General features: G+C 40.7%; 1 protein-coding gene across 2 annotated transcripts; it reads right to left on the reverse strand.

Moving 5' to 3' along the window:
* Positions 1–860: 860 nt before the first annotated feature.
* Positions 861–7,080, reverse strand: LOC143930176 (intelectin-1-like). 2 transcript variants are annotated; one of them, XM_077454207.1, is made up of 8 exons: positions 6,956–7,080; positions 6,674–6,743; positions 5,432–5,587; positions 4,221–4,468; positions 3,724–3,882; positions 1,998–2,118; positions 1,799–1,902; positions 861–1,092 (listed from the first exon to the last, which is right to left on the reverse strand). In XM_077454207.1, the coding sequence occupies exons 2-8, from the start codon at positions 6,735–6,737 to the stop codon at positions 940–942; spliced, it is 1,005 nt and encodes a 334-aa protein (XP_077310333.1). In that variant the 5' UTR covers positions 6,738–6,743; positions 6,956–7,080; the 3' UTR covers positions 861–939. The 2 variants fall into 2 exon arrangements, with proteins under 2 accessions (XP_077310333.1, XP_077310334.1); XM_077454208.1 differs by having other exon boundaries at positions 6,943–6,961.
* Between the last annotated feature and the right edge of the window lie 6,018 nt (positions 7,081–13,098).

Consider the following 13,098-nt stretch of genomic DNA (forward strand, 5'->3'; position numbering starts at 1 on the left):
ATTTGTGTCAGCGTACAAGTTGTTGGGTATCAACCCTGGGAACCCCTAGACGTGGAAGAACAAGCCAAGCGGAGGTAACTGGTAAGCCCAGTAAGTTAAAGCCGCCCTACAAAGGTTATGGCCGCTACATGATGTTTGATCCTAGTCAGTGTGCTAGCCAACCGTGGTAGAGAGAGACAAGTGGCATAAAACAGTTGGGCTAGGGGGGCAGGGGGATTTAAATCTGGGCCTGAGTGTAAACATAACTTCATACACACTGCTTATCTCTTATATAATTCAATGAGAAGTTTAGGTTGATTTATTTTTCCTAAATTGGATAATTTTAATACATTTGCATTCAATAAACCTAACAGCTCAAAAACAACATTGCTATGTGTGTAGATCAATGTTTTTCAAATGATGCACAATTTCAAGGCACCCCAATGTAAACAACTACACTAAAAGTTTTACATAATGCAGCAACATCCATACATGTAGGACACTCAATGTAAGAGGTGATGTATTCTTCCAAAGCAAATAGAATGGTATATCAGTGTTTCTCTTCTCCCTTCTCTCTCACTCAGCTAGTGTAACCCCAGTGCTGATGGAGAGGGTCAGGGGAGGTACAAACAAAGACGCTGTGCAGGTGCTCATTATAGGTTGTTAGGACGCCAGCAGCTAGAAGGTTGTAATGGTGCACAATGAAAACCTGTGGCTTTGTGTAACTTAAAGGCAGTCTTGGTCCCTCCTCTGGTTTTTATCCAATTTTTGGACAATTTTTATGTATTGTGCCAAGGCACCCCTGAAGCAACCCGAAGGCACCTGAGGCTACCTGGGCACTCTGGTTGAAAAAGGCTGGTGTAGATAATGAGTAAGACAGGTTTGATGCAAAAATGGTACTTTATTGAAGTAAGCAAAAATTGTTAAAAGGAAAAATATGAACAACTTTTTTTTTTCACATTAACGATAGAAGAGAAGTACAGCTGCCTCAGTAATTTCCTTGGAGGAACTCCATCCATAGTGTGCTCCATAGCCATCCCAGTCAAAGGCTGAAAAGTCTCCACACTGACGAGGTGATGCCTCTGCGAAGTATCCACCTCCTCCAATGCAGTGCTAGTAAGGAGTGTAAGAAGTATAAAGTATTAGGAATTAAAAAGGTATCTTGTACAACGTAGAACAAGCATCAAAAGAAAGACTTGGATTTAGTGGAAAGGTTTATGCTGGGTAATTTGCTGGGTAATTTTAGAAAATGTGTGTCTTGTGTTAAATTAATTGAAATACTATTTGTTGTAAAGGGGTTATAAAAGTTCCCATTTGAAAACAGATCAGACACAGAGTTTTCATAAAACTAGTAAATAGGAGAGGGGCTGATGCTGCATCCCATCCTACAGCTACTTGTGAACTGTAGGAATTACCTGCTACTGATCTTTATTAAAGTGTGCAGATATTCAATGACTTAATATGCACAGCATTTACCTGTATTGGACCTTTCAGAATATGTAAGCTATACTAATTTTATTTTCCTACAGGCCATTAGGGGTAAGTTTTGGAATTGGCGGTTCTGTGTTTTCTTTGACTAAGTTGTTCTAACTAGTAGAAGATATTTACATATATAATATGCAATCTTACAAATCTTAAAGGGATTCTTCAATGAAAGACTATTAATAGTATCTTCTTTTTTACATTTTGGTTCTTATTAGTGTATGATATACAGCAATGGCTTGTATGCCTTCATGTTGAAAAAATATGATCATCTAAAATAAGAGTACTGTAAATGTGCAAGACATTGTATCAATACTAATGAAGCATTAATACTTACATGCTCTGCATTGCAGCCAGTCACTTTCATACCAGCGCACAGAGCCAAGGGAGCCCTTTCTGCGTTAATAGCTCGGAACTGGACATAGCCAGCAGTGAACTCTTCTGTACCAAAATAATAGATCATTAACGTGTTAATTATGTCACAGAACTCACATATAGAACACATAAGAATTAATTAATATTTATCATGCTCTTACTTGATCCCAACGGTGAGTAGTAAGATGCCGTCTTATCAGCACTTCCAAAATCATATACTACAGGAAAAGCAGGTCCATTGTTTGTTAAACAGGCTCCAACATTGTACACCACAGGGTATTTCTATCAAAAAGATAAAGACAATGACTGAAATCATTAATAGGTAATAAATGACTCAATACTCTTATTGTAATGGAATCATTTTATCTATAGTACATAAAGCAAGGTGATAACACATTTGAGGAATAGAAAATGGTCTAAATACATATCCTGTCATTAGACTTGTCTAATTGTATCCATTTCCTGAATAAGCATAGCAAGACCACAAACAAATATTTAAAAATACACATTCATATTAATCATTCATATATTATGACAAAATGATCCTTGTTTATTATGTAGAAAATGCAATGACTATACAAAAGTTTTCATTTAGAAACCAACTAGAATTCATGGTTTACTAATCCGACTACTGTAGATGGTAATCTGAATGTCTGCTATACATCGCTGAGCCTTGAAAAGGCCCAAGGCTGGCCATACATTATACAATTTTCCTTTAGATTGATCAAAACCAAATCATTTGAGGTCAAACCCAGGGCCGGGACAAGGGGTGGGCAGGAGGGACGGCTGCCCTGGACACTGTTTCATGTGAGCTGGGGGGCACTACAAGGAGATTGAGGGGGAGGGGATTTTTGTTGGAGGGCGGGGGGCAGCAGGGGGTAATAATTGCTAAGAGTTGTGATTTAGCGGGATTAGGGAAAAGGATTTGTGCAAGGGGGGAGTGTGCTAGCAGAGGAGATAGGGTCAAGGAGGGAGAAGAATTGTGCTAGGAGGGGAAAATTTTTGTTGGGGGGGATTAGTGCACAGAGGGGAAATTTAAAGGGGTAGAGGATTTGTGCTAGAAGGGGTGACTTTTTTTGAGGAGGGGCATTTGTGTTGGGGGGGCGGGGAGGGGAAGCAAAGACTTCAGCTGAATAAGAAAAATGTTGAAGACAATTTTATAATGTATGGACAGCTTAAAAGGATAAGTTCACCTTTTAAAAAATAAATGAAAGCACGTGTTTTTTGCAGGAAAAATAAAATAAAGTGCATATATATTATTATTATTATTTATTTATTTTCAACCTGTAAAGCATTGCACCCGCAATCAGCAGATCGCGGGTGCAATGCAGGACTCCTGTAGACTTGTCAGTGTATCTGTTTGGTCAAACGGGCAGGCAGATACACACTGACAGGGAGAGACAATGAACTACCAGAGCCCTCAACAGGACCATGGTAGTTCATTGAGAACTACATGCCGACAGCCACAAAGGCTGTTGGTACTTGTAGTTTGCCATTCACACAACGATGTGAATGAATGACGCCACCGGGCAGATGCCTTGCTGTCAATAAAGGCAGCGGAGTGGGCAGCGGCTGCAGTATTGGGAACATGCTACATGTTCCCAAAGATGAATTTATCTTTTAAGGAGCAAAGTGCAATAACCAAATTCAGTAACCCAATTTGTGCCTGTGACTGAGATTTAAAAATAATGGCTTTTGACTGATGCTATGGGAAATAACTGGGTTAGAGCTTTGCTGCTTGCCCTATTTATTTAATAAACCCATTTGTTTGAGTTTTGATTTCATAAGAAACTTGCATGGTTCATATTTTTCAAGCAACTTTGACAAACAAAGAAAAACCCTTTGTGTTAAAAGATAGATAAAGTACAAATACCACAGAACGCTTACCTTGTAAAGCTGGAAGAGGTTTCCACCCTCCTGATTAAAGAAACCGTTGTCCGTACGATATCGCAACAGAGATGAATTCCTCCACTGAGACAACGGTGTGTTATTGGGAACATGCCACAGACTCAGATCTTTGGCAGTAATATCATAATATCCTGGATTCTAAAAACAAATTATTTACATATGTAAACATATAGACATTATTAAGTTCAGAATAAATGGAAGTATTGTAAAAGTTTGCCCTAAAACTACTTTTCAGAGCTATCTGGTTAGTAAGAATCAGACTGAAGTCTACATGAAAAGTGACGATTGTGTAATAGTTTATATTTTGTGGCTGGCAGTCTTCATGTGAATGGGTATTTTTCAATAATTCTGGAAGGTCACAGCAAACAGTACTCAGGCCCTTGCCAACACCACAGCAACAAGAATTTACTAAAAATGTCCTTCAGTTGCTTCATATTGTGGAAGCTTAAAAATATTGAACTATTTTCTTTTAATACCTTGTAATCATCACTGGTTGCACCATCTGACAACCCAAATGTGGCATAATTTGCCCAGTTTCCTTCGCCAGCTGGATTATTGGGGTAGTTTCCCTGCTGGCTGGACCAACGATCTCCTTGTGTGCATTTCCCATTCATGTTGTTCTCGTGTACACTTGCCACCAGTGTCCAACCTCCACCATTGGTTGTCATATCACAGAAGGTTTGGTAGATCACTCCATCTTCAGTGGACAGCAGGTAAATTCCATCTGGAGTAGCAGTATATTGTTTAGCATATTGCAGTATATTGTTTAGTTCAGAATTTGTCTTTGGACTAGAATCCACACCCAGTATACAGCTGACAAAATCATGGTAGAAGATACATATGCATTGCTTTAACCATCATAAAAGCAGACAATTTCCATATATTTGTTCTGTCTTTGCCCTTGGTCACTCATTTCTACATTTGCACAAATGCAACCATCTCCTAACAAATTCTCTCCTCCTCTATAGTCTATTGTGAATGCAGTCATAATACTCAACTACGTTTCCAATCACTCCTCATCTGTCAAACATTTGTACCAATTTTTCTACGGGACTCCAGTTAACCTGTGCTCTGCCTGTTAAAAACACTTCACGATGCAGCTTCCCATCTGAATTTATGGTCTAAAATTAGCTTCAATCATTCTCCCCGTTTGTTTCCATCAGGCAATTCTTTGCTCTCTGGAATTCTCTTCACTACCTTAGACATGTTTCCACCTTTATATTATATTATAATGTTTAAGCAGTCCCTCAAAACCCACCTCCTCAAAACGTCTTCCCTTGTTATCATATTTATTGCAAAACTATGTAAGCAACACATACCAGCTTCAACAACTTCGCATTCGAAAGAAAATAAAAGTCATCTAATTTGTATTATCAACATGGTTACTTCTCTCATGTCCATAAGAAACAGAATTCATTTTACATTGAGCGGATTACTACAAACCCAAATAAAATAGTAAATAATAAAATCGTTAGTTGATCTAATCATCATTTTACTACAAGTTTGACTGTTAGTTTTAAAGTGTATGACAAGTATTTCTTGAAATTACATAAAAAAAAAATAATAATAATATAATAAAAAAAACACCCTTGTTATGCTTGATTATTGATGACCTATTGTTTATAGAGTTAGAAAGCTTATTTTCCCTTATTATATATGCACCATGATATATGAATGTGTATCTCACCTTTAGCATATCTGTCTGAATTCTTGATTTCCTTACAGCTTCGGTATCTAGCATCACCTCCAGTAGAACCTGATAGGATGTTATTTGCAGAGCTATCATCCCAGCATGCCAACAGGTTCAGGATGGTCTGTTTCTTCTCAGAGAGAGAATCAGATTCTAAGAAAGGACATAGGTACAATTAGAGACATAGACACATTCCTTCCTGAATCTATTAAATTGTTGGTCCTTTGATTATTTTCAAACATACATTTATGCACTAATCTATATTATTATTTCTCTCTTTTCCAACTGGTTAAAAAAAATGAATCTTTTTCTATACTAACTTGTATCATTGCCGTGCTGTAAAGTTACATGCAAGTTGCAAATGGTACAGAAGTCTACATCTTCGAAATGTTTTATGTTGCCAGAATAAAGAATGATCACGGTGAATATAAAAATAAAGTTCCTTAATAATATCTTAAATACTTTAAAAGAAGCACCTTCTCAAATATAAGAGAAACATTTGGTTGTAATTGCCAGGATCTAAATATACATTTCATAGATTTACTTTTTTTTTTTTTTTGCTTTCCATGTAATACAAACAACTTACAAAATGCTCTCAATAGTTATGGTATTGTGGTGCACAAGAAATACCATACTGCATATAAACATGCAACATGTACTGTACATTGAATATTAAGGATAGCTTATCTCTTTTAGAGATTTGTATTATCTTCTGGGCAGATATACAATATGTTTGTACACATATACAGTACACTGTATAGTCTGACATTTTTAGCCTTTTTTAATCAGCATGGCGCTATTTAAACGCAGATCTCACCCATGTTGTAAATTATAACCCTGGTCAAAAACAAATGCCAAAGTGGTTTAAAATTCTACTTTTACAAGTATTACAGGGGTTGATTTGCAAAATCTGATGCAGCTCTACACAGAAACCAATGCTCAGCTGCACCAGATTTTGCGCTCTCTAGTTTTAGAAAATTAACCCTATAGTGTTTTTAGCATGAAAAACATATTTAACCATTCTGCATAAATAGTCGATTTGTAGAGCATTGCTGGCATGCAAACACACTAGACTGAATGGGTGGGATCTTTAGATTACCATATTTCCAAAACCTTGTTGTAGGAAACACAATGAGAGTTTGCCAGCACAATAACAGAATGACATTTGGATGTCAGAATAAAAATAGCGAATACCTCACTTGTAAATCATAACTTATTCTACTCAAGAAATATACTCACCACATTTGTTAGCAAAAGCTGTAGCAACTGCCAAGGAGAGGACTAGAAGACTGTGCACCAACATCTTCACCTGAGCAAATAAGACAATTTTGTATAAATATATGCTATTGTATAGTGTACTAACATGATCATATTTAACATAAATAACTAAAACCATTAAAAAGAATGCTACAGATGTTAATACGTCATAGAACTTTGTTGATTTAGTAAAATTATTTTAAAAACACCAAAGCCATGGGGGTTCTGCTTAAAAAGAGTTAAGGACAGACCTAAACTCCTTACCAGAAATACTTCAGAGTCTCTTCCAATACGGGACTGGAGATCTGATACGTTCAGATTGGTTTCACCTTTTTATAGCTTTTTTTTCTTAACCTACTCCACAGAATTCTTCCACAGAGTGAAATAACCTGTTTGGTTTGTTTTAAACATTTGTTTTCTTGGATTGTGATACAGAATTTTCTAACACAATTATTTTGACATATTAAGGCTTTGTATCTTGTTGGCCCAATTCCAAGAGGAGGTCTTCAGAGATTTTCAACTGTTCCTTTCTCAATTAGGGCTCTACAAATTAGTTAGACTTTCACATGCGAGTGCAGCATGGGCATATTTAATCCATGGGTCCCAGAACTTAAGAATTTTGTGGGTATTAGTTGGTATCAGCAAGTAAATGGTTGAGTTTTTCATTGATGAACAGTCCTGCCCTGGCTGGCATAGTTTGAGTTCCGGACAGTGTAAATGGCAAGTAGAAAAGAGTACAGGGGTAGTTAATATGCAAGGCAATGTACAGGGTTTAGTAGTTTGTAGGTCAGTGTACAGAGGTCAGTAGTTCTAGGGCAGCGTACAAGGGTCAGTAGTGTGTAGGCCAGTGTACAGGAGTCACTAGTTTCTATGACAGTATAGAGGGGTCAGTAGGTTGTAGGGCAGAGTGTGCAGTGATTGCAGGGAAGAGTACAGGGGTCAACTTGGCAGAGTACAATGGTTCAGTAGGGCAGAGTACAGGGGTCAGCAGAGAAGAGTACAAGGGTGTAGCAGAGTGTCTCAAAGGGAGCCTGAAAAAGTCCTGTTGGGGGTTTACACATCTCCCAGGCTTCTCTCATACACTTTTATAGACCTCTGATTCTCTGTCCAGTTTGGGTTTTGTACGTCTCCCTTTTGGAAATGTAGCATCACCTTCAATTCAGAGTCAGGGCTCTTGAGCTTGGGGAACAGACAAGTCATGTCTGTGAGAGCTGCAAGGTGGTTGGAAGCTTTAGGCTTGCTCAGCCCACTAGTTAGGACATGGATTTGTTTAGTTAGTGCCCACATATGGCTAGGATTTTGTTTTGGAGTTTGTGCCTTGTTTATTTTGTAGAACACTGTACAGCACTTGTAAATAGCACCAATAACCACACCCCTGTTTGTCACTACATCACCGAGTTGGTATCTTTGCCTGAAAGTGGGTTCACCCCAGGGAGCTTTGTACCTGCTACCTATCCCCAGCTCACCAGGGGTAGTTATTCTGTAGTGCAGAAGCAGCTTCCTCCACATGCAGCGCGGCACAGAGAAGCAGTGGTGACTGACATACCACTGTTTGTTGCAGCTTGTTGATTCCTGCTGACCTTCTCTCGCCTAGCCGGTGTCTCACGTCCTGATTGGATAGATTGATTGCAGCAGGCCAAGTCCTGCTGTCTGTGTCAATAGACGCAGCAGCAGGACAAGGGTGTACCGAAGGAGAGCTCTTCTCCGATGTGCACTCGAGAAGAGGAGGAGCCACGAGCACCACTGAGAGACCCCAGAAGGGGAGGATTGGGGTCACTCTGTGCAAATCTAACTTCACAGAGGAAAAGTGTGTTACTTCCCTGTGCCACTCTGAATATGGGGAAGGAGCGTTTCAAATGAAGGGTTCACGAGGCAGTGACATAATCTACCCATCACCTGTCTGCAATTAATGAGTTGCCAACTGCCACTATAGAGATAGGGGGAGAAATCAGAGAAATTAACCCTGCAGTGTTCTGGCTGTGGGGGCTTACAGTGATACACCACACCAAATTCAAAATTGTTTTCTATATAGTGCAGCGCTGTGTCTCATTAAATAATGGGCATACGAAATGTATATTAAACATTTCATGATATAATAAAAACAAACAAAAAAAGTCATCTGTGTCAATGCTTCCAGAACAATCACTGCTGTTCTTCCTCAAAAGGACCAAAATCCAGTGCACATCTCCACCAGCTAAAGTGCCTGCTCACCTCAAAGATGAATGTAAAAGCATAGACAAATCACTCCTTGTGTCCACCACAATGGATCAACTTTCACTCTCCAATGGTAATCCTACTGTCTCCAGACTGCTCCTCTGTGTGGGCAATCAGCGTTTGTATTGCCTTAAGATGAACCTTCCTTCACTTTCTCATAAGTGTTCAATCACACTATTACTTCCATAGGTTATAGACATGAAACAACACACACACCATAGTGTACTCTGTTTGCCTGTTTATTAAAAGCCCCCCAAAACAAATCCACTTACAAGATAAAAACTTTAAAACTGCAAGTCTCAAATCATCACTTCATTCACCACAAATCTACACTCACAAAGCTTCACAGATTCGGCCCCTCCCCTCTAAAACACGTGTCAGCATCTCATTAGCCTTCATCAGTAGATGGGAATTATTTTATTTTTTTATCATGAAATGTTTAATATAAATTTTGTATGCATATTATTTAATGAGACACAGCGCTGCAGCATATAGAAAATAATAAGGACCCAAGAGTACACGGTAAAAAATATTGTACTGAGCCTACTCAAAACAAATTGAGGCAACTATTTGCATCAGCTTTTTAAGTACTGTCAACTAAACTTTTTTTTTCTTACTCATTACACTTTTCAAGTTTTCAACTTTTTTGTTTTAAGTATAGCCAACTCATTTAACATTATCTTATTGTTTCAAATATTGTTTTCTAGTTGCTGTTGTCCTTTTAATCAAAGTCTCCAGCCGAGTCGACAAACCCCACTTTAAATGCAGTGGGGTTAAGGTGGGGCTGTGCTGCTGAGATGGTCATTCAATACAACAACAAGGCACAGGATCTTAGAAATGCCCACTGTTCCCCTGCCTCCCATGCTTGTGAACGTACACAGCGTCTCCCCGCAGGGATGTAGTGTCAAGGGAGGGGGCGAGCACGTATACTAACCCCCAGCCAGAATGGCTCTGATGATGGGGGCAAGCTTACAGAGGAGGAACAAGAAGTTAGAAATTCACGGGGGCGTGGCCGGACCGGGGACAGCGATGGACGCTTGATCTATATCCTCCGGCGCTCAGGGGAAGTTTTCGCCGCTCACAGGGCTTCAATCCGTCCATCCGACCATGGGAAAGGGAGACAGAACCGCTCCAGGATCCCGGGATGCCGCCGAGACAGGTCTGTCACCGCTGGCCAATATTCCAGCGATGTTCCGTCCGCCGCAAGGTGAAGGCCCAAAAGCCTCGGCCTCGCCTAAACAGGCCACCCCGCTCGGCGCCTCCGGAGGCGCGGCGGGCGGCGCGAACGGCCCGCAGGCCATAGAAAGAGACAATTTCCCCCCACTGCCTCAGGCTTTATCCCCCCAAGCCTCCCTAGCCCCTCAAGCCCTCAGTCTGGCTGATTTACAGGCAGTGGCTCTGGACATAAAAGCCACCCTGACTGCTGCCATCACAGACCTGAGAGCTGACATACAGCATGTGGCAGCTAGAATGGGATCTGTGGAACAAACTACATCCCGTCACTCTGATGCCCTGAAACAAATACAAAGAGCCTCAGACAACCACTTGAGTCACTTAATAGAGATGCATCGCCACATTGAAGACCTCGACAACAGGGGCAGGCGTCACAACATCAGAATCCGCGGAGTCCCCGAGACCACAGATCAAATCCCTGTAGAGGCCCCCAGACTCCCCAATTGACTTTGAACGGGCCCACCGTGCTCTCCGTCCAAGGGGAAGGGACACTGACCCGCCGAGAGACATAGTCTGCTGCCTGGTAAATTTTCCGCTAAAGGAAGCCATTCTAAAAAAAGCCAGAGAAAGAAATAGAGTCCTCTTCAACGGTCATGAAATCAAATTATTCCAGGACCTCTCCAACATTACTTTACAGCAACGCAGGGCCCTGCGTCCATTACTTGACCAACTCCGGACCAGAGGCATCCCCTATAGGTGGAAATTCCCTTTCTGCCTATCTGCAACTTGGAGAGGCCACACAGCGTTCCTACGCACTCCCGAAGACCTGCAATCATTTTGCGAATCGCTCAACATCCCCGTAACAGATGTACCTGACTGGTACAATTCATTCCAGATCCATGACACATGGGTTGAAGTGGCAACCAACATGACTCCCAGAACGCAAAGAAACAGGGATCGACGTCGTAGATCTCCGTCAGCACAACACCATGGAAGAAGAGCAGACCAAGGAAGTCCAGTCATCTCCCCACCCAGAAGGAGAGACCGTATCGACAGGCAAGATTCAATGGACACCTAGATGGCTGCTCCATGCCTCTCTCAAACAACTCCAGCTCATCTGCTACCTATCTACTCCTGGTCTACCACCGCCACCATACACTCTGTGTACAGTGAGTAAACCTACTTAGTCACCCCTCAACCCCCCTTTCTGGAATTGAAGGACCCAGTTTTACACAGAAAGGTAAGGCCCCTCTGGGGTGCTTGGAATCCCATCTCTGCATATATTTTGTATCTTTATGGGCCGAACTGATGACAATCCGTTGCAAATACTTTTGGCCAACTTACAAGCTTACAAATGTGAAGCCACTTCGCTACCCTCATCGTATACGCTGATCCAGGGCAAGTCTGACCTGAGTAACTCTTACCACTTTTTCTTTCACAAGTGTATTGCCAATACAAGGCTCCAACCCCGTTACTCTCTACACATTTATGGACACGATAGTCCTTTATAGAGACAAGGTTTAAACTTGTATTGGGTTTGGTTGTCAGGCCTGGTTCTTTTGAGTTATGTATAGGCCTCTAACCCCCCTTTCTTTTTTCTTTTTTTGTTCTCTGCTTCAACACTCTCTATTTCAATGCCTTAATGGGTTAAGACTCTCTTTGCTTACTAAAGCGGTTTTTATCCCATGGGACCCGCTCTTGGAAATGCATATGTAATAGCATCGATGAGGGAGCTCTTTTAATCTGATTAATGTTCCTCCGAATGTTCATTTTTTGAAGGTTTTTCTGCTTTTCAAGTTTCAGGTTTTTCACTGTTAACAAAATTTCTGTCTTAGTTATCAATACTCTTAACCAGGTGGATGTTGGTGATTGGTTAGCACCTGGAGTTACAGTCACTAATTCCTTATTGGTACTTAAGATGATCTGACGTGTGGAGAGTCCTTCCGGTCCACACTTTTATTGGATACGGAAAAACCAATACATATCTGTTTGCTAGAGATACAGCTACACCCTTTTATCTCAGTCCAGCTCATAATACTCTATAATGGGGGACAAAACTATAGGTCGCTCACCTCAGAGCTGATCCTACCGCGGCCTGGGGGGACTCTCGATACGTCACCTCTCTTCTCCATTTAAGATGTGAATGAATATTTCTGGAATGGTTCCTTACTGACCTAATATACCGCACAATTTGGTTAAATAATACTCCTAATTAGGATTACCCATCCATGGGTAAAAGGGTTACATCTATCAGCTCACTTGCTGTTAAAAACTTTCATAGTGGTTTCATGTCTCTAGACCAGAGGTCCGCACTGTATTAATTCCTTTCCAGTCTCTCTACAGGAGATCATTCTCTCCCACACCTCATTTCTATAGCGATAGCTCTAGCCGTCTATTCGCAAAAACTAAGATACAGTTACATCATCCCTTTCCCCATATCTCTACACCTTAACCCTGTCATCTATAAATTTATTATGCCCTTAGGAACTCCCTGGGCGCCGGGCCCTCCCAACAGATAAGAAACTTATCACCTTGTGATATCATTTTTAATCACCAGACTGTACCTCATTTGGTCATAGAACCCACACAAGGAGTGGTTCCCTTCACCCCTCCTTGACCTTACCGGCATATATATATAGGTAGGCTTAGCAGGTCTAACCCTCCCTCCGGTTTGTACTCTCTGTACCTGTCATAGGTACTACACCTACCCTCTAACACCCCCCCCTTTCACCCCTCTTTAAACCCCCCCTTTTTTTTTTTTTTTTTTTTTCCAACATGCCTTCTCAAAGACCGCAAATTTCACCTCTTTCCCTTAAACTACTGTCCATTAATGCTAAAGGACTTAACACCGCACCTAAAAGAACCAAATTCCTATATGAATTTCATAAATACAAAGCCAACATAGTATGTATTCAAGAGACACACTTTAAATCCAATAATATACCTAAATTCTCAGATAGTCGATTTCCCACGTTTTTTCACTCCACCAACCCTGAGGGGAAGACAAAAGGAGTTTCTAT

The sequence above is a fragment of the Lithobates pipiens genome, unplaced genomic scaffold (assembly GCF_037356315.1).
Source record: "Lithobates pipiens isolate NorthernLeopardFrog02 unplaced genomic scaffold, aLitPip1_a1.2 Scaffold_25, whole genome shotgun sequence".
Lineage (NCBI taxonomy): Eukaryota > Metazoa > Chordata > Amphibia > Anura > Ranidae > Lithobates > Lithobates pipiens.

Excerpts from the sequence above, each read along its gene's own strand:
- LOC143930176 (XM_077454207.1), bottom strand. The coding sequence starts at position 6,737 with ATGTTGGTGCACAGTCTTCTAGTCCTCTCCTTGGCAGTTGCTACAGCT. Across the intron at positions 3,883-4,220 it reads CAACCAGTGATGATTACAAG|AATCCAGGATATTATGATAT; the intron begins GTATTAAAAGAA and ends ATTTGTTTTTAG. Across the intron at positions 2,119-3,723 it reads ACCTCTTCCAGCTTTACAAG|AAATACCCTGTGGTGTACAA; the intron begins GTAAGCGTTCTG and ends TCTTTTTGATAG.